The sequence below is a fragment of the Hypanus sabinus genome, chromosome 12 (genome assembly GCF_030144855.1).
Source record: "Hypanus sabinus isolate sHypSab1 chromosome 12, sHypSab1.hap1, whole genome shotgun sequence".
In the NCBI taxonomy this organism is placed as follows: Eukaryota; Metazoa; Chordata; class Chondrichthyes; order Myliobatiformes; family Dasyatidae; genus Hypanus; species Hypanus sabinus.
Genome location: NC_082717.1, coordinates 1,189,991 through 1,211,259, shown reverse-complemented (window position 1 = coordinate 1,211,259; position 21,269 = coordinate 1,189,991). Strand labels below are relative to the sequence as shown.

Sequence of the window (21,269 nt, the reverse complement as noted above, 5' to 3'; positions counted from 1 at the left end):
AGGGCTGGGTGCAATGTTTCACCAAAGAAAGGACAGTGTCTTTAAGCTGTTTCATTTTTCTTCATCATAAATCCTTTGATCAAAGCATACTTCGACTGGGCTCAGCAGTAATGCCACGAAAGAGAATTTATTATCAAGGAAAGCCTCTCCTTTAACTGACTGTAAATCATTTTGGACTTTCGCAATACTACTTCTAAGAACTGTTTTTGCATTATCGCTTTAAGAACTGTTCGAGCTGCCGTATCGCAGCTGACTTCCAGTTGTTAAGTCGTTTCTTTACTTTTTGGGTTTTTTTTAAAGCAATGTTTAATAAATGTTTTATTTGTTATAAAAACCCTGTTTCAATCTTATATTCATTGTTGCTGGATTGTAACATTTGGGGGCTCGTCCGGGATCTGAATCCATTTTTCAGTTTAAATGCTTGTTTGATTTTGGATCGTTGTTTTGGAAAAGGGGAATACTCAATTCTTTTGTTTGATTGGCTTGTGAGTGGTATTCAGCAACAATGAGTATTGAAGAATTCCTGGCTTCACCAGACGCAGTTAATAGCGAAGGTGAAAAAAAAATGATGTATTGGAGATTGCTAGCGGGTTGGAACGTAAAGGTATTTCGAAAGATACAACAAAGAAAAATCGTGTAACACTATATAGACTCAGGTATGTTTGATGTATCGGTTTTAGGTCGGTTTCCTGTGAGTAAAGCAGCGATTCAATTATAGTCGGAAAAATTAGCATTGGAAAAGTTAAAAATAGAAGCTGAATTAAAACAGAAGGAATTGCAAGCTAAATTGAAATTAAGTCGATTAGAAGCCGAAAATAAAAAGAAACAGTTGGAAGCTAACTTGGAATTACGTAGGTTAGAAGCTGAGGATAAACAGAGGGAATTTGAACTTAAGTTAGCAGAATTAAACTCTGAGAATCAGTCTCCTGGTTCTAGAAAAACGTTTGATTTCAGTCAGGAAATTAAATTGGCCCCTCCATTTAGTGAAACAGAAGTCGAAAAATATTTTCAACATTTTCAAATGATTGCTCTGATTTCAGTGACCAAAAGAGAAATGGTCAGTGTTGTTACTGTTACGAACCCCATAACTGGGTCACTTACCAGCAAAGATAGAGAGGCCCGTTGAAGTCTGATGGTACTATTTTTAAAAGTCTTTATTTATAAAGAGGCACAAAAATAAGATTAATACAGACATTCAGATAAAATACGTCGTCAATACTCAATCTAAAAACTCGGGTATAATAATAATCATCAATTAAGCAATAGCTCTATCGTTTGTCTCTAGGGGATATTGTATTGTCCGATGGAAAGATAAAAGTCACTGTCCTTTCAAGCTGCAGCTTTTTGGGTTTAAGAGAGAGACAGTTTGAAACTTGCCCAGGTCTTTATGAGGCCAATCCGTTGAGTTGGGGGGAGTTGGTTCCCCGTTGTTAGTTCCAAGTCGTTTTCCATGGTACCAGCCACCAGCCCCCAGGCAAGGGAACCAAACGCACGTGGCTTCCTTCAAATGGCTTCCCGCTATTACGGGATTGCTAGCGTTTCTTCTGGTGCGTCTGAAAGGGGTTGTTCCCCCAGACCCTCTTTTATACTTCCTCACGGGGTCTCAGATGTCAATCAGTTTGGGATGATGCAATCCCTCTCTCAACCAGCCCACTTTGCCCAAGGGCTTGCACGTAGCATAGTTCCCAATCCACAAACGTTGTCTCTAGGAGACAATGGCCAGGTCTCTCTCTCTCATTTCCTGGGTCCTCTGACCCAACCCAATAATGCTCTTGCGATTCTCACAAAGGAGGGGGCTCCCTTGCACCCTTCGGCCCCTCAGAGCTGTGGTGTATTCATAACATTACAGAGTGTAATTAAAGGCAAAGCACAAAGGGTTTATACAGCTTTAACTGTTGAGCAAGTGCTTGATTATGATATTGTAAAAACGCACATATTGAAGGTGTATAGTTGGTCCCAGAAGCTTATAGAGAAAGATTCAGAAATTTGAAGAAATCTGTGGAAAAAACTTATGTGGAATTTGCCTACGATAAAGCTGTGTGTTTTGAGAGATGGGTTTCCTCTAAAAATGTAAATGGGGACTATAATAAATTGAAACTGATTTTAATGGAGGAATTCAAAGGAAGCATTCCTGTTGAACTAAGGAAATACTTAAATGAGAGAGACACTGATACATTGCAGGACTCTGCTAAATTAGCTGATGAGTATGCTTTAATCCATAAGAATAAATTTCCTCAGGGCAGAACTTTTAAAAAGAAAAATATCACAGAGACTCAAGGTAAATCAGAAGTTAGTGAGAAAGGTAAGGAGGAAGGAAAACCTGTGAAGGAAAGACAATTTGGTCCCATTTGTAATTATTGTAAGAAACCTGGTCATGTAATAGCTGTTTCCAAATTAAAAAGAAAGAGAAGGAAGCAGTCCCAGACGCTTATGTGCAACATACTGAAACACCTGTAAATCCACAGGGCTTGATTAACACAATTGAAGTTTTGTTACAGTCTGACCAAGTTAGGAAGGGATATGATCATTTTATAACTGAAGGGTTTGTATCCTTGGAAGAAGGATCTACTCCGGTGCCAATAAAAACCCTTAGGGATACTGGAGCTTCTCAATCACTGATGTTAGACAGTGTGTTAAAGTTTAATGAAGAATCTGACACTGGTGAGGTAAATTATATACGAGGTGTTGGGAGTGCCTTTATGCCTGTACATCTGCATAAAGTGAATTTAAAGTCAGGGTTAGTTACAGGACTTGTTAAAGTAGGACTACAGCCTAGCTTACCTGCGAAGGATATTTCTTTATTGTTAGGTAATGACTTGGCAGGTTAACAAGGTTTTCCTGAAGTGCATTTGACAATGGAGTCAGAGGAACCAGAGATGAATTCTAACACAGATTCTTCCTGTGTTGTAACTCGAGCTATGGCTAAAAAGATTGATGTGCAGAATAAGGTTGCCACTCATGACTGTTCAACTCAGGATTTGAGTTTTGAGGATGTGTCAGAAACTTCCCTACCTTCTTTGTTTGAACAAGATTCTTGGAGTAAGTCTGACTATGAAGATTTGTCTCTGTCCAGGAAGAAGATGATAGCAGAACAGAGTAGAGATCCTGAGATTATAAAATTAAAAGAACAAGCTCTTCCAGATAGTGAAATTGAGAAGGTGCCAGTAGGATATTATTTTGAGAAAGGAGTGTTGATGAGGAAGTAGAGGTCGCCTACAACTCCTGCAAGTGATGAATGGAATATTGTTTACCAGGTAGTTGTTCCTAAAGTTTATCGAAATGAAATTTTAACTTAAGCTCATAGTGTGCACCTGGGTGGACATCAAGGCGTAAGAAAAACTGTGGATAAGATTTTAAAACATTTTTACTGGCCTGGTTTAAGAAAAGATGTCGCAATGTTTTGTAGAATGTGCCATACTTCTCAAATTGTGGGTAAACCAAATCAAATTACACCAGTGGCTCCATTACAACCTATTCCAGCATTTGGTGAACTATTTTCTAAAGTTATTATAGATTGTGTTGGTCCATTACCAAAGACAAAAACTGGTTATCAGTACTTGTTGACTATCATGTGCACTGCGAATAGGTTTCCAGAGGTAGTGCCACTTAGGAATATAACTAAAACTGTAACAAAGGCTCTTATAAAATTCTTTACTTATTTTGGGTTGCCTAAGGAAATACAATCTGATCAAGGCAGTAATTTCATGTCTGGATTGTTTCAACAGATAGTTTATAAATTGGGAGCTAAGCAAATCACTTCGTCTGCATACCACCCAGAATCACAAGGTGCCTTGGAAAGGTTTCATTCAACCCTCAAGAATATGATTAGGACATATTCTGTGGAAAACAGAAGTGATTGGAATGAGGGTGGGCCGTGGCGTGGGTGGGGTCACACCCGCAGCATCGGCCCTGGCCTCGGTGGGGTCCCACCCGCAGCGTTGGCCCTGGTGTCAGTGGGGTCCCACCCGCAGCGTTGGCCCTGGCCTCGGTGGGGTCCCACCCGCAGCGTTGGCCCTGGTGTCAGTGGGGTCCCACCCACAGCGTTGGCCCTGGTGTCAGTGGGGTCCCACCCGCAGCGTTGGCCCTGGCCTCGGTGGGGTCCCACCCGCAGCGTCGGCCGTGGCCTCGGTGGGGTCCCACCCGCAGCATTGGCCCTGGTGTCAGTGGGGTCCCACCCGCAGCGTTGGCCCTGGTGTCAGTGGGGTCCCACCCGCAGCGTTGGCCCTGGTGTCAGTGGGGTTCCACCCGCAGCGTTGGCCCTGGTGTCAATGGGGTCCCACCCGCAGCGTTGGCCCTGGTGTCAGTGGGGTTCCACCCGCAGCGTTGGCCCTGGTGTCAGTGGGGTCCCACCCGCAGCTTTGGCCCTGGTGTCAGTGGGGTCCCACCCGCAGCGTTGGCCCTGGTGTCAATGGGGTCCCACCCGCAGCTTTGGCCCTGGTGTCAGTGGGGTCCCACCCGCAGCGTTGGCCCTGGTGTCAATGGGGTCCCACCCGCAGCGTTGGCCCTGGTGTCAGTGGGGTTCCACCCACAGCGTTGGCCCTGGTGTCAATGGGGTCCCACCCGCAGCTTTGGCCCTGGTGTCAGTGGGGTCCCACCCGCAGCGTTGGCCCTGGTGTCAGTGGTCTCAGTCTCCTATTGTGGATGCAATTGTCTGCGTGTCATGTTGTTGAAGGCTGCCACTAGACAGGACCGTTGCTTCCTGAGGTTTTATGCTTTCCAGTGCATGGTGGAGATGCTGATGAAGAAACATTTGCCGATGACCTTCCAGCTTCTCCTGTAAGGACTCTGCAGCCACTCCTGATGTGAAAAGAAGAACCTGCTGTTAGCAAGGACCCTCCGTACAGCACCCTACTCCAGGTCAGTCAAGAACCCACCTTCTTCCCAGGACCAGCCTGAGGAAGAGTAGTAACGCACCATCTGATCTCTCAAGCCCGCCTTGGGATTGCAATCACAGTGAATCACTTCCCTCAGCATCTCCTCCCTGTTCCTCCATTCAGTCATTGAAAAGTAGAGCACAGAAACAGGCCTTTCAGCCCATCAAGTCCATGCCTTTTTCCATCAACCTGCAATAGGACCAGAGCTCTCCAATGCCTGCCATCCACACATTTCTCTTAAATACTGAAATTGAGCTCAGATCTGCAGCTGGATCTTCAACTTCCTCACAAACAGGACCCAGGCTGTAAAAATAGGGGACAAGCTCTCCTCTACAATCACTCTGAGCACCAGTGCCCCACAAGGCTGTGTATTCAGCCCCCTGCTGTACTCACTGTACACCCATGATTGTGCAGCCAAGTTTCCATCGAACTCAATATACAAGTTTGCTGATGACACCACAATTGTAGGCTGTATTCTTGGGTAATGATGAGTCGGAATACAGAGAGGAAATTAAGAACCTGGTGGCATGGTGCGAAGACAGTAACCTATCCCTCAACGTCAGCAAGACGAAGGAATTGGTTGTTGACTTCAGGAGTAGCGGACCGCACTACCCCATCTACATCGGTGGTGCACAGGTGGAACAGGTCAAAAGCTTTAAGTTCCTTGGGGTGAATATCACAAATGCCCTGACTTGGCCTAACCAAGCAGAGTCCACTGCCAAGAAGGCCCACCACGCCTTTACTTCCTGAGAAAGCTCAAGAAATTTGGCCTGTCCCCTAAAACCCTCACTAATTTTCATAGATGCACCATAGAAAGCATTCTTCTAGGGTGCATCACAACCTGGTATGGAAGCTGTCCTGTCCAAGACTGGAAGAAGCTGCAAAAGATCATGAACCTAGCCCAGCACATCACACAAACCAATCTTCCATCCTTGGACTCACTTTACACCACACGCTGTTAAGAGTAGTGCGGCCAGGATAATCAGGACACCACCCACCTAGCCAACACACTTTTTGTCCCTCTTCCCTCCGGGAGAAGGTTCAGGAGCTTGAAGGTTTGTTCAACCAGATTTGGGAACAGCTTCTTTCCAACTGTGATAAGACTGCTGAACGGATCCTGACCCGGATCTGGGCCGTACCTTCCAAATATCCGGACCTGACTTGCACTACCTTACTTTCCCTTTTCTAATTTTCTAATTATGATTTATAATCTAAATTTGTATTATATTTACTTTGATTTGTACTCCAGGGAACAAGAAGCGCAGAATCAAATATCACTGTGATGATTGTATGCTCTAGTATCAATTGTTTGGTGACAATAAAGTAAAGTAGTAGAAGTAGTAAGTAGATGCACCACTTGCACTGGGAGTTCATTCCATGCTCTCACAACCTTCTAAAAGGAAAAAATTCCCCTTAAACTTTTCAACTTACATCCTTAACCCATGAAGTCCAATTGTGATCCTACCCAACCTCAGTGGAAAAAGCCTGCTTGCATTTCCTCTAGCTATACCCCACAATTTTGTATACATACCTGTATCAAATCTCCTCCCAATCTTCTATGTTCCAAGGAATAAAGTTCTAACCTATTCAATCTTTCCTTATAACTCAGGTCCTCCAGTCATGGCAACATCCTTGTACATTTTCTCTGTACTCTTTCAATCTTATTTACATCTTTCCTGTAGGTAGGTGACCAAATTGCACACAATACTCCAAATTAGGCCTCACCTATGTTTTATACAACTTCAACATAACATCCCATCTCCAGTACACATCAATCTCAATTTCAGATGGGGGAGTTACAGTAATGAAGTGGCTTGAGGGATTGGTCATAGCTAGAATTACAAAGACCAGCACCCAGGGCAACTCACCTGCACTTCTACAGTGAACACTTTTTCACCGGCTCCCCACTCAGCTTTAGATAACTGGATAACAGCAAGACATTTTCTCGGCTGTTGCTTATCAAATACAGCTCTACATTCAACACCATCATCTCATTGCTACCATCAAGGAGGAGGTACAGGAGCCTGAAGAACACATACTCAGTGATTCAAGAACAGCTTCTTCCCTCTGTCATCAGATTTCTGAACGGTCCATGAACACTACCTTTTAGTTTTGCATTATGCAGTTATTGTGTAATTTACACGGAGGTTATGTCTGCTCTGTACTGAGGCAGCAAAACAAACCCAATGAACGTCCTTCCTACACCAACTCTTCAGCCACATGTCAAACTGTATGATCTTCCTATATCTGGCACAGGTAGCAACCCTGAGGTCACAACCCTGGTGGTCCTGCTCTTTGACTTAACACCTAATTGCCTAAACTCCCTATGCAGAACCTCATCACTCGTCTTGCCCATGTCATTGGACCACAGCCTCTGGCTGCTCACCCTCCCACTTAAGAATGCTGAGAATCAATCTGAGATATCCCTGACCCTGGCATCTGAGAACCAACATATCATCCGGGTATCTTGTTCCTGGCCACAGAACCTTTCAGTTCCCATAATTAAGAAATCTCCTATCACCACAGCTCACCTCTTCTCACCACATCCCTTCCGAGTCAGTGCCAGAGACCTGACCACTGTGACTTTCCTCTTCTAAGTCATTCCCTGCCTCCCACCCAACAGTATCCAAAGTGATATACCTGTTGTTGAGGGGGATGGCCACAGGGGTATCGGCACTGGTTATTTAACTCATTTCCTCCTTCCTGGTGTGGAAATTATTGTGCTCTTGTTAAAAGAGAGAACATTAGCTCTCCTCTGGTCGTCTGGTTCTTGACCTGTGCCTAACCAAGGTGCAGCTGGCACTGTTAATGTCCAGAAAGCTCCAGACTACGATCTTCCTAAATGCCAGAGCAGGCAGAAGGGGGAAACTGGCCCCTTCCTTCTCCTGACTGGACTCACCCAACACTTACCTGTACAGGTGATGGTGACATCAGTTGGAAGACAGCTTGTAAGATCTTCATAAATCAGCTTCACCAGAACTGTCTGCTCGTTCTCCCCGCACCAGATAGGATAGTGAAACTTCAGCAAATTGCAGGCTGCATTCCTCTGAATGTGGTTCCTTACATAGGAAGCGTGCAGTTCCTGGAAAAGAGCACCTCTGTTAACCATTAACATCACAGTTCCCTCACCTGGCATCCTGTGAGCTTATCCTAATATTTAACCTATACTGGTTTTAGACCAGAAGCCAATAGGATCAGAATTCAGCCATTCAGTCTACTGAACCTGCTCCACCATTCCGTCATAGCTGATTTATTATCCCTCTCAACCCCATTCTCCTGTCTTTTCCTTATAACCTCTGACACTGATTAATCAAGAGTCTATCAACTTCCACTTTAAATTTATCTAATGTGGCTGTCTGTATGTTAATTTGGACTTCTGGAGGTTTCTTTCACAGATACACTGGCGTATTTCCATTCTATTCTTTTAAATCTGTTCCTGTGCCCAGAAGATTTCCAGAGAGACAGTGGATGCAGTTGTGCTCTTTCAGACGCAGTCAATCCTTTTGGCCAGAGAGAACCAAATCAGTGAATTTGAAAGAATCAAGGAAAATGGAAGTATACAAACCAATTGCCTTTGTTCTTGCTATGTGCTTAAAAGAGACAAGGGCATCAGTTTGTGAAGCTGCTCTGTAACCTCCATCCTGCGAACACTTTGAGAAATGATTTTTGGATATTCTGGGATAACCTAATTAGAGCAATTGAAAATTGGCAAAAGCCAATATTGGCAATAGCGTTTCTGCTATTGACTTGATCATTCTCAGATAAGCTGTGTATTGTATACAATGGCAGGTTTGCAGAAGTATGGTCGTTATCTCGGTCCAGTGTCTGAGTGACTTGGTTTGACTGGCTTTAACCAGAGTCAAAGAGAACAAAGAACCATAAATTACCAGCTGCCGCTTGTGGAGATGGGCAATAAATAGATGCGGGCCTGGACCACAACCAATAAAGCGTTAAAGGTCAGTCACATGACTCATAGCCAATAACACTGAAATGCAACATTTGAACTGGTAAGGAATGAATATAAACACGGACGCTTTGAATGCAAAATAGTGATGCCTCTCCAACCACCAGAGACACCCCCCCCCCACCCCCACCCCGATGTGGAGTACCCCACAGACAAGTGGAAATCAGAGCAGGACCACAATGCCAGAAGAGACTCTTTACTAGTATTACCTTTTCTATTCTTTGACTGTTCGTGGAGGGTCAGGAAAACTTAATAGGTATGCATACAGGTATTCAGTCGTGTAAATTCATGCGCTCTTCCATCAAGGCAATAAAGGTAATAAGTCAATAATTTCAGATTCTCCCCATGCTTCTCTGATCATTATTACTAAGGGATATATCCTTGTGACAATGCCAAGGAGGGGCAAATTAATTGGCTGAGACAAACCCCATGGTAGCCTACTGCCTGACCCTGTGAATGGTCATGTTGGCCAGGGCCAGGAGCACTCTGATGAGGAATCCCTCAACTCACTCAACCATATCTCTCCAACCCTTGTCATAGAGTTATAAAGCAAGGAACCTGGCCATTGGCCCTATTCTTCCATTCTATCCAAGGTGGCTCCCTGCGCTTGACCCATATCCTACTAAACCTTCCCTATCCACTTGTCCAAATGTCTTAAGTGTTGTAATTATTGCTGTCTCAATCACCTGCCAGAGTTAAATCCCATCTGCCATTGCTTTGACCAGATTCCCAGTGATGTAGATCCTGTCACCTTAAGAACATTACAGCACACCACGATCAATCTAACCCTTCTCTCCCATATGGACCTCCACTTTTCTACCATCCATGTGTCTATGCCTATTTAACAGTCTCCTAAATGCTCCCAAAGATTCTGACTCTACCACCATCCTTGGCAGAGTTATCCATGGACCCTCCACTCTGTGTAAAGAACGTTCCTCACATCCCCCTCTATACTCTCCTCCAATCACCTTAAAAATATGCCCCCTGTATTAGCCAGTTCCACGCTGGGAAAATAGTGCTGGCTATCCACTCAATCTATGCCTCTCGTCTTATACACCCTTCATCCTCCACTCCAGAGAGGAAAGCTCTAACCCTCTGTCTATCTTCATAAGACATGCAAACCTTCCTCACTGTCATCCAGAAACTTACTAATCATGTCACCTACATTCCATCCAAATATTGTAGATATAGCTGACAAGTAACAATGGATCCTGTACTGATTTGTGTAGGAAACTACAACTCACTTTAAGACTGGTCCACTCACACAATGGCCACTCCCTGAACAACAGAATGCTGGGGGAATTCAGCAGCTCAGGCAGCATCTATGGACGTTAATTACCAGTTGACATTTTGGACTGAGACCTTCAACAGGACTGAAAAGGAAGAAAGATGCCAGAATAAGAAGATCTGGGAGGGGAAGGAGGACAAGCCAGAAGGTGATAGGTGAAGACAGGGCGTGGGGTGAAGAAGCTGGAAGATGATAGGTGGAAAGCAAAGGGCTGGAGAAGGAGGAATCTGATAGGAGAGCAGACCATGGGAGAAAGGGAAGTAAAAGGGACACTGGGAGTCGTGGTGATAGGCAGGTAAGAAGAGAGGTAAGTGTCAAGCCCCGCGAAACATTTTTAAATTCTTCTTCCCGATATGTACAAAGCTTTCTCTCTCTTCAAATTCACATGAAAGCATGGACCACAAAAGGATGGTTTGCAGGTGCAGCAGGCTATCAAGAAGGCGAGTGAAATGTTGGCCTTCATTGCTAGAGGATTGAATTTAAGAGCAGGGGAGTTATGCTGCAATTGTACAGGGTACTGGTGAGGCAGCATCTGGAGTACTGTGTGCAGTTCTGGTCTTACTTGAGGAAAGATATACTGGCTTTGGAGACAGTGCAGAGAAGGTTCACCAGGTTGATTCAAGAGATGAGGGGAGTACACTATGTCGAGAGATTGAGTCATCTGGGACTGTACTGGCTGGAATTCAGAAGAATGAGAGGAGATCTTATAGAAACATATAAAATTAAAAGGACAGAAAAGATAGAGGCAGGAAAGTTATTTCCACTGGCAGGTGAGATAAGAACTGGGGCATAGCCTCAAGATTTGGGGAATAGATTTAGGACAGAGATAAGAAGGAACTGCTTTTTCCAGAGAGTGATGAATCTGTGGAATTCTCTGCCCAGTGAAGCAGTGGAGGCAGCCACAGTAAATATATTTAAGACAAGGCTCAATAGATTTTTGCATCGTAGGGAAATAAGGTTTATGGGGGCAGGTAGGTGAAGATAAGTCCATGGCCAGATGGCCTACTCCTGCTCCTATTTCTTATGTCTCTGGCACTAAGTCTGGCTCTGTGACTCAGAAAGGACGAAGGGAGAAGAGAGCTGTGACTTGAATTGACTTTATTTATTACATCCTTCACAAACATGAGTAAAATCTTTACATTACATCTCTATCTAAATGTGCAATCATAATAATTAATAATAAATAGAACAGTCAATGTAATATAGATGACCCTCAAATCAGTGTGAGTTCATCAGTCTGATGGCCTGGTGGAAGAAGCTGTCCCGGAGCCTGTTGGTCCTGGCTTTTATGCTGCGGTACCGCTTCCCGGATGGTAGCAGCTGGAATAGATTGTGGTGGGATGGCTTGGGTCCCCAGTGTGCCCTTTTTACACACCTATCCTTGAAAATGTCCTGAATCATGGGAAGTTCACAACTACAGATGCGCTGGGCTGTCTGCCCCACTCTCTGCAGAATCCTGCGATTAAGGGAGGTACAGTTCCCATGCCAGGCAGTGATGGAGCCAGTCAGGATACTCTCAATTGTGCCCCTTTAGCAAGTTCTTAGGATTTGGAGGCCCATACCAAACTTTCTCAACTCTGAGGTGAAAGAGGCGCTGTTGTGCCTTCTTCACCACACAGCTGGTGTGTACAGACCACATGAGGTCCTCAGTGATGTGGATGCCAAGGAACTTGAAGTTGCTTACTCTCTAAACCCCAGATCCATTGACGGTGCATTCATTAGGTAGGTAAACATAAAGGAGGTTCTGGGGATGAGAATGTGATTCCTGGATGGTATGTTGCGGGATTCAGGATATCTCAGATTGAGTCTTTAGGATTCTTAAGTGGGAGGGTGAACAGCCAGAAGTTGTGGTCCATGTGGGTACCAATGACATGGTAGGATGAGTGTGAGGATCTGTGTAGGGAGTACAGGGAGTTAGGTGCTAAGTTAAAGGACAGGACCTCCAAGGTTGTGATTTCAAGATCTCTACCCGTGCCACTGAGGCCAGAACTAGGAAGATTACACAGTTTAACACGTGGCTTAGTAGCTGGTGTACAAGGGAGGGCATAAGATTGTTGGATCATTGAGCTCTCTTCCAGGAAAGGTGGGACCTGTAATGAAGAGAAGGTTTGCACCTAAACTGCACGATATTTGGAGCAAACTGTTGGCCATGCATAGGGACAGCAGAGACCGATACAGTTTGGAACCAACAGCATCACAGGAGTTGCCAGTCAGTGTTGAACTCAGTGTAAGACTGCTTGAGGGATTCCAGCTCTGGATTTTTCTTCAGGGTTTACTCCCAAAGCCTTCCCCAAGGCTGCAGAGGTTTGAGGTCAGTTTTCCTTCTCCTAGATGAGTTGCCATCCACGGTTGATGAGCCCCATCTTGCCAAAGCAGCTGGTTTTAAGGCACCAGTAACCCACCTTTGCCCCTGCTCCTGTCAACAGAAATGGTTCTGCCAGACTTCGTAGCTAAGCCACACATGAAGGCCAGGAACTGGACGGTTATCAAAGACCATTTGAGACACACAACATTTAATACGTAATGAGGCCTTGTCCCCACCGAATGCCCCCCCCGGTTCCCTACTGACTATTACAACCTTAAGAAACCATAACTTTGAAAATCTCCTCTCTGCTGGCAGCCCAGCAGGGTGTTGACACCCAAAGGGTGGGAGTGTCCTCCTTCCTCCCTCATCAGGTCAAACATCGCAGACTTACCTGTAGCTGTTCAAGTTGGTACCTCCTACCAACATAGGCATTGAGGGCTTTGTGCAGTGCCCCGAGGAAGTAAGCCAGGTCTTTCTGTAGAAAGGCTTGAGCCATTTGCTCCACAGGGATGAAGGCAGGTACATTGTGCCGGATGACCCTGCGAGGGTGCTGGACCTGAATATCCAGGTAATACGATTCCAAGTAGGTGTTCTCGTAGGCCGTGCTGATGCTGAAGGTGAACGTGCTGGAGCCCATCAGCTCAGCACTGATCCCTACACCAGGGCAACAAATTAACCAGTTAGTAAACAGATTCACTTTCCTCTGTGTCCCGTCCCATGACTGCCTCTGCAGCCACCACTCACAAAGTACTAGACTCCATCAGCTCCACACTGATCCCTGAACTGGGACAACAGATCAACAACAGCTGAGGTTTTTAATGCATTAGTCTGACCGTATTTGGAGTATTCTGAGCAGTTTCGGGCCCTTTATCTAAGAAAAGATGTCCTGGCATCGGAGGTGGTCCAGAGGAGATTCATGATCCCAGGAATGAAAGGGTTATCATATGAGGACCGTTTGATGGCTCTGGGCCTGTACTCACTGGAATTCAGAAGAATGAGGGGTAACTCATTGAAAGCTATTAAACATTGAAAAGCTTGGACAGAGTGGATATGGAGAAGACATGGGGGAGTCTAGGAGCAGAGGACACAGCGTCAGAATGGAGGGATATCCGTTTAGAACAGAGATGAATGTCTTTAGCCAGAGGGTGGCGAATCTGCGCAATTCATTGCCACAGACAGCTGTGGAGGCCAAGTCATTGAGTATATTTAAAGCAGAGGTGGTCTTGATTTGTAAGGAAGTCAAAGGTTACGGGGAGAAAGGAGCTGAGAGGGATAATAAGTCAACCATGGTGGAGCGGACTCGATGGGCCATAAGCACCGATGTCTTCTGGTCATACACAGCAAACAGCTTCACTCTCCTCCCTCCCACTCACCCCGCCCTCTGCCTTGGTAAGCCACCAGTCTCACAGTTGTGCTGGGCCCACATACTAAAACATTTGCACACTGTAACAACACAGATACCATGGGCTGAAGGGCCTGTTCCCTTGTGCTACAGTTCTATCTGTTATTACACCATCTAGGAAGGCACAACTCAACACTTCAGGAACATTTGGAGAGACTGCTGGATCGGAGAGGTGTAGAGGCTCTTGGGAGGGAACTCACCTGTCAGGCGGTAGGCAAGAATAAGAGCCTGGACACTCTTCAGCTTCTCTTGCAGCACAGTTCTGTCCAGCTCCTCCTTGCAGAACTGGGGTGCCGACTGCTGTTGCGACTGAGCCAGGACCTCCTGGATGTCCTGCAGAGGAAGGGAATTGGTTGGCAGAGGAAGTGAGAACTCCAGGATACTGCATTCCCCAGCATCGCCTGCGAAGATGGCGGGAGGTCAATTACACCATGAGATACTGTGGAATGAGCTTCCTGTAGAAGTAGTAGAGGCCAGTTCAGTTGTGTCACTTAAGGTAAAATTGGATAGGTATATGGACAGGAAAGGAGTGGAGGGTTATGGGCTGAGTGCGGGTAGGTGGAACTAGGTGAGATTAAGAGTTCGGCACGGACTAGGAGGGCCGAGATGGCCTGTTTCCGTGCTGTGATTGTTATATACTGCCCGGTCAACGTGTCAACGTCAGCAGCAGCTGTTCGAGTGATTTCTGAGGCAGCTCTTTACAAGTGGAAGTGTGAGCTCAGGGTCAAGGTATTCCTACCAGGTTGAAAGCCAAGTCCAGAGAACCCAGCGGTTTATTATTCGGTAGGTACAGAGTACCGAGAAAAAGGAAGGCCTTCAACAGTTTAGCAATTGGAGGGTGATGCCTTAAGAAAGGGAAGCTTGAGTGCACAGAGGGCTGCAGGCATATCACCGGCAGGTAAGACAAGACAATCCCAAGGTTTTTGAGAAGTGTTTTACATTGAACAACACAGGAACAGGCCCTTTGGTTGATAGGGTGGTTAAGAAAACATATGGCATGTTTGCCTTTATCAGTCAAGCCACTGTGTACAAAAGTCAGGAAGTTATATTGCAGCTTTATAAATCTCTAATTCATCTAGATCTTCATCTAGAATATTGCACAGTTCTAGTCACCCTGTTAGGAGAGGGTGTAGAAGAGGATACTGCCTGGTTTAGAGGACATGTGCTTTAATGAGAGGTTGGACAAACTTGTGTTAGGGAAGATCTGACAGAGGTTTATAAGATTCTGAGAGACAGAGTATACAGGCAGCATCTTTTTGGATTGGAATGACTAATACCAGAAGGCACGCACGTAGGGTGAAAAAGAATAGTTTTAAAGATGCCAGAGGCAAGTTGTCTGTTTTTAAGAGAGTAGTGGGTACCTGGAATGGGGAAAAAGAGAGAGAAAGAGAACCAGACTAAAATAATAGATAGGTATGGGGGCCAGGGGTATCAATGGAGGTCAGTGATCCCGCAGATCTCCCTGTGGCCACACACTTCAATTCCACAGACCGCTCCCACTCCGACATGTCTGTCCATGGCCTCCTCTACCATCAAAATGAGGCCACACGCAGGTCGATGGAGCAATACCTTATCTCCCGCCTAGGTAGCCTCCTTCCTGCCGGCATGAACATCCGACTCACTGACCTCCGTTGATACCCCTGCCCCCCACCCTTACCCCCATCCCTATCTATTATTTTAGTCTGGTTCTTTCTCTTTTTCCCCCCTCACTATAATCTCCCCCCAGCCCTACCTTTCTTTCTCTTTTATTTCCCATAATTCTCCATCTTCCCCCTAGCCCATTTCCCTCCAGCCTATCACTTCCCAGCTCTCTACTTCATCCCTCCCCCCACTTCTTATCCCCTCTCCACCATCCCATGTTACTTCACTCCTGATGAAAGGTTTTGGCCCGAAACGTCGTCACTACCTCCTCCCATAGATGCTGACTGGCCTGCTAAGTTCTGCCAGCGTTTTGTGTTTTTATTTATTTCCAGCATCTGCAGATTCACTCGCGTGACCTGGAATGGCCTGTCTGGAGTTGTGGTAAAGGCAGATACATTTGGGAATTTTAAAAGGCATTTAGATAGGCACGTGACTGAGGAAAATGGAAGGATATGGACATTATGGCCATTTGCTTACTAATTTAATTAGTTCGTCACACAACATCGTGGGTGGAAGAGCCTGTTCCTGTGATGTACTGTTTTATGTTCTAACATTTTCCCTTGTGGTTGGCTGATCCAAAGTTTACAGTGACCTAGAGACCGAATTCCAAATGAGCTTGATCATAAAACGCATAGGAGAGCGGTGCAGAGGTGTTATTCAGGCCACAAGTTGTACCCTCACCCCTGCCGACTTCGCCGTCACTCTGCTCCTCAGAAGGTCTCTCTGCGCTCTGAGTTTCAGCACGGTAGCCCGCAGCTGTGCCAGACGCCCTTGGCTTCGCATGGCCTCCTCCTGCTCCACTCCCTGCCGCTCGGCTCTCTGCTCCAGTTGCCTCAGCTGCTCCAGGACCCCTGCAACAAGGCAGCGCAGCTGAGAGCTTCCAGCCGAGGCCGCAGGAACAGTCCCCTCCAACCCCTCGCCTCCCCAAATACACTCGCGGCAGGCTGTTCGGCCCACAGCCATGTTCAGCGGCTACATGCTGGAATTTAACATCCCTGATGTACAACCGCCGGGACCGTTACCCTTACCCGAGCTTCCCGCCATCGCCGAAGCGCGCAGTCCCGGCCGCAACTCACCCGCGGAACCGGCTCTGGGGGCGGGGGCGGGGGCGGGGACAGGGATTGGCTGGACCTGGCTCTTGGGCGGGGTCGGGGACAGGGATTGGCTGGACCTGGCTCTTGGGCGGGGTTAGGGGCAGGGATTGGGCGATGCGGAAGGCGGGAACGGAGTCAGGGCCAGGGTGAGCGATGATTGGGCAATGCTGAAGACGAGAGCGACGATAAGGACTGTGATTGGGCAGTGTTGACGATGAGGGTGGTGTATAGGACGGGGATTGGGCAATGCTGAAGCCGTGGGCGGTTACGGAGACTGTGATTGGACAACGTTGACGATGAGGATGGTTCGGGGATGAGGATTGGGCATTGCTGAAGCCGTGGGCGGTTACGGACACTGGGATTGGGCGGAGCCGGTGGACGGAGCTGGTGCAATGGCCGCGGCCGGCGGTCTGGTCCAGTACGTGGTGGTGCGCGGCGACCTGCGTACCCGGGGGTGGACGCTTGGAGCCCTCGTGGCCCAGGCCTGTCATGGCAGCGTGGCCGCTATCCAGCTGTCCTGTGATCACCCCGACACACAGGCCTACCTGCAGCAGCTCGACAGCATGGCCACCGTGGTCCTGGAGGTGAGCAGGGGAACGGAGTGAAGAGGAGACAAGAGGTAGTGAGTGAGGAGCAGTGGAGGTTTGAGAGTTTCAGGGAGAAAGAGATCGGGAGATGGGATGCATGTAGAAGTAGAGCTGGTGAGTTTGCTTGGGCTGAGGGTAATTGTGGAGGCGAGGGGTAGGCGGCATTGGTTGGGGCCTGGAACATCGGGGAGAGGGGGTGTGTTAGGGCGAGGTGGGAGGGGGAAGGTTTGGGGCAAGGGGAACGGGATGGGGTAGGGTTTGCTGAGAGAGAGGAACGGGTTGGGGCAGGGTGTTTTTGGGGTGAGGGTATATGTTGGGGTGAGTAGGGGGCGAGGGGAATGGGTTGGGGCAGGGTGTGTTGGGGCGAGAGGAATGGGTTGGGGCCGGGTGTGTTGGGGCGAGGGGAATGGGTTGGGGCAGGGTGTGTTGGTATAAGGGGAATGTTAAAGTTGAATCTGAATAAAACTCGGGAGACCAGCTTCTTATAGTCACCACAATTTATTGTGCACCCTCCTGAAGGAGTTTGAGACCCAGTTGTCAAAAGGAAGGCACGTAAGTACTGCCACTGTCTGACAAGTGGGCTTGTTCCCTCAGGATCAGTTCCTGAGGATTGGAGGATGGCTAACGTTATCCCATTTTTTAAGAAAGTTGGGAGAGAGAGATGCCAGTTAGCCTGACATCAGTGGTGGGGAAGATGCTTTAGTCAATTATAAAAGATGAAATAGTGGCACATTTGGATAGCAGTAACGGATCGGTCCGAGTCAGCATGGATTTACGAAGGGGAAATCATGTTTAACTAATCTTCTGGAATTTTTTGAGGATGTAGCTATGAAAATGGGCAAGGGAGAGCCAGTGGATGTAGTGTACCTGGACTTTCAGAAAGCCTTTGATAAGGTCCCACATAGGAGATTAGTGGGCAAAATTAGAGCACGTGGTATTGGCATAGGGTACTAACATGGACAGAAAACTGGTTGGCAGACAGGAAACAAAGAGTAGGGATTAATGGGTCCTTTTCAGAATGGCAGGCAGTGACTAGTGGGGTACCAAAGGCTCGGTGCTGGGACCGCAACTATTTACAATATACATTAATGATTTAGATGAAGGGATTAAATTTTAACATTAGCAAATTTGCAGATGACACAAAGCTGGGTGGCAGTGTGAAATATGAGGAGGATGTTAGGAGAATGCAGGGTGACTTGGACAGGGTGGGTGAGTGGGCAGATGCAGTTTAATGTGGATAAATGTGAGGTTATCCACTTTGGTGGCAAGAACAGGAAGGCAGATTACTACCTGAATGGTGTCAAGTTAGGAAAAGGAGAAGTAGAACAAGATCTAGGTGTCCTTGTTCATCAGTCACTGAAAGTAAGCATGCAGGTACAGCAGGCAGTGAAGAAAGCTAATGGCATGTTGGCCTTCATAACAAGGGGAGTTGAGTATCGGAGCAAAGAGGTCCTTCTGCAGTTGTACAGGGCTCTGGTGAGACCATACCTGGAGTATTGTGTTCAGTTTTGGTTTCCAAATTTGAGGAAGGACATTCTTGCTATTGAGGGAGTGCTGCGTAGGTCTACGAGGTTGATTCCCAGGGTGGCGGGACTGTCATATGTTGAAAGATTGGAGCGACTGGGCTTGTATACACTGGAATTTAGAAAGATGAGAGGGGATCTGATTGAAACATATAAGATTATTAAGGGATTGGACATGCTAGAGGCAGGAAACATGCTCCCGATGTTGGGGAAGTCCAGAACCGGAGGCCACAGTTTAAGAATAAGGGGTAGGCCATTTAGAACAGAGTTCAGGAAAAACTTTAACAACCAGAGAGACGTGGATCTATGGAATGCTCTGCCTCAGAAGGCAGTGGAGGCCAATTCTCTGGATGCTTTCAAGAAAGAGTTAGATAGAGTTCTTAAAGATAGTGGAGTCAGGGGATATGGGGAGAAGGCAGGAACGGGGTACTGATTGTGGATGATCAGCCATGACCACATTGAATGGCAGTGCTAGCTCAAAGGGCCAAATGACCTACTCCTGCACCTATTGTCTATTGTATATTTATACATAGTAAGCCCCATACAGTACTGTTGCAAGATATTATTTGAACTGATACACTCACCAAGTCTGTTGGTGCGAAACTTAGTTACAGATAAGAGAGTCTGCTAGATCAAGGCTTAATTACAGATGGATGTGCTGTCCAGTCCTTATCAGTTATTCCCTTTGCTAGTCCCTGATTTAATTACCGATGGATGTTCATTCCTGTCCTTATCAGTGAGTCCTCCTCCCCTACTCAAATGAGGGCACAATGTACAATGTTATCAAACTCTCAGTGTCTCTCTGCAAGCCGAGGAGAACTGGTAATGAGCCTGTCTTAACTAACTGCTGAAGACAGAGTTTACTTCAGTTCAAAAATTCCTATTCAGTCCCAATTATTCTTTTAGCCAGAGGTTACATAAGTTCAAATTGATTTTTTTATATATCTCAAATTCTTCGGAATGGGTTGGGGTGAAGGGAACGTGTTTGGGTGAGGGGAATGATTTGGGGCTGAGGTAATGGGTTGGGGGAATGTGTTGGACTGAGGGGAATGGATTGAGCCAGGATGTGCTCCACTGCAGGTGAGGGTAATGAGGGTGAAGGTGATCAGTAGAGATGAGGGTAACGGTAATGGGTAGGGGTGATGGAATGGTTTGCAGTGGGGTGATGGGGGCTGTTGGGTGTATTCTGAAGCCAGTGAGAGTGAGGACAGCAGAGAGTTGAGCTCTCTAGTATAGTGATGTTCTGTATTTTCCTGCAGGCCCCTGATGAGGAGACTCTCACCAGCCTCTCCCAAATGCTGACCGAGGCTGCAGTTGTTCATAAACTGTGGATTGAACAGCCGGAGAACACTGCCACTTGTCTGGCCCTGAAACCCTACCCAAAGGAACAGGTCCAGAAGCTGCTAAAGAAACTAAAGCTGCTGAAATGACCATGGAGGAGAGATCATTATACTCTGTCTCATCATAGCTCCCTTGGTGCCTTGTGAAACTGACTGTACTTCTGATAATAAGCATCACTTCAGAAACTTGGGTTTTCCAAGTAGATCAAGGGAGAATCATTTTCTTGCAGGCGTTCATAGTAAATATTCTGAAGAACAATAGAATGAATGAAAGACCGCACACAAAGACAAACAACCAATATAAGAATGTAGAAACGAATAAACCAAATAATGATGAATAAACAAGTATTAAACATTGAGAACAAATCCTTGAAATTGAATCCATAGATGCTGATGTTTGCTGCCAAGATGGTCTATGGCTGAGTGCAGGAGAGAACCTCCATACTCCACCTTCCTCACTAGTCACCCTCAGAGGAGATCAAGTATCACAATCTTGTTTTGGTTTTTCTAAGAGGTTTCAAACGTATTTGATAAAGACAATGGTAGTCTTGGCTTGCATGGACTTCACCAAGGCTTTTGGCATAGAATCAGAATCAGATTTAATATTCATTGTGATGTTTGTTGTTTTGCAGCAACAGAACATTGCACTACATAATGAAACACTAACTTCCAACAGGAAATTGTATGTAATTTTGAGCAGCAGCCATGAGAGTAAGAAGACGTAGCTCACTCAGGTTCGCTGATTTGAGGTCACAAGGCATCAACTCATAGCAGTTCAACATTTTGAACAGTCTTTATTGAGGTAGACAGTGCTAGCTCTTCAAGGCTTCAGCCAGGAGAGTGAAAGCAAAAAAGCTGAAGGTAGATTTTTTTTCAGTTTATTTATTGCTTCCTTCTTTGTATTTCCTCGGAACAGTAGGGGTGCCCGGCAGGAAAGTGGAATCCACCCCTTGTGGGATAAGACCATAAGATATAGGAGCAGAATTAGGCCATTTCTGTAGCTTCTCTATGTTCTCAAAACTACCTGCCCCTCCTCCTATTGTATCCTCCACAAACTTGGACACAAAGCCATCAATTACTTCATCCAAATCACTGATGTATAACACCACTAATCACTGATAGCCAACCAGACAAGGCTCCCTTTATTCCCATTCTTTGCCTCCTGCCAACCAACCACTGATTTATCCATGTTAGTATTGTTCCTGTATAACCATGTGTCCTCAACTTGTTTAGCAGCTTCTTGTATGGCAC

The 21,269-nt window shown here is 46.3% G+C and overlaps 2 protein-coding genes across 3 annotated transcripts; one reads left to right on the top strand and one right to left on the bottom strand.

Moving 5' to 3' along the window:
• Positions 1-1,141: 1,141 nt before the first annotated feature.
• cenpo (centromere protein O) lies at positions 1,142-16,582 on the bottom strand. 2 transcript variants are annotated; one of them, XM_059985412.1, is made up of 6 exons: positions 16,503-16,582; positions 16,156-16,325; positions 14,034-14,166; positions 12,823-13,085; positions 7,785-7,956; positions 1,142-4,797 (listed from the first exon to the last, which is right to left on the bottom strand). In XM_059985412.1, the coding sequence occupies exons 1-6, from the start codon at positions 16,516-16,518 to the stop codon at positions 4,625-4,627; spliced, it is 927 nt and encodes a 308-aa protein (XP_059841395.1). In that variant the 5' UTR covers positions 16,519-16,582; the 3' UTR covers positions 1,142-4,624. The 2 variants fall into 2 exon arrangements, with proteins under 2 accessions (XP_059841395.1, XP_059841394.1); XM_059985411.1 differs by lacking the exon at positions 16,503-16,582 and having other exon boundaries at positions 16,156-16,496.
• A 327-nt stretch (positions 16,583-16,909) lies between these two features.
• LOC132402428 (putative peptidyl-tRNA hydrolase PTRHD1) lies at positions 16,910-20,394 on the top strand. The gene is made up of 2 exons (XM_059985283.1): positions 16,910-17,152; positions 19,938-20,394. Exons 1-2 carry the CDS (start codon positions 16,961-16,963, stop codon positions 20,106-20,108), a joined length of 363 nt encoding a protein of 120 aa, XP_059841266.1. The 5' UTR covers positions 16,910-16,960; the 3' UTR covers positions 20,109-20,394.
• The last annotated feature ends 875 nt before the right edge of the window (positions 20,395-21,269 follow it).

Coding starts and splice junctions, on each gene's coding strand:
- LOC132402428 (XM_059985283.1), top strand. CDS start 16,961: ATGGCCGCGGCCGGCGGTCTGGTCCAGTACGTGGTGGTGCGCGGCGAC. Junction 17,153..19,937: donor TGGCCACCGTGGTCCTGGAG/GTGAGCAGGGGA, acceptor ATTTTCCTGCAG/GCCCCTGATGAGGAGACTCT.
- cenpo (XM_059985411.1), bottom strand. CDS start 16,437: ATGGCTGTGGGCCGAACAGCCTGCCGCGAGTGTATTTGGGGAGGCGAG. Junction 13,086..14,033: donor TCTTGCCTACCGCCTGACAG/GTGAGTTCCCTC, acceptor GCCCTGGTGTAG/GGATCAGTGCTGAGCTGATG. Junction 4,798..7,784: donor TGTCACCATCACCTGTACAG/GTAAGTGTTGGG, acceptor TTTTCACATCAG/GAGTGGCTGCAGAGTCCTTA.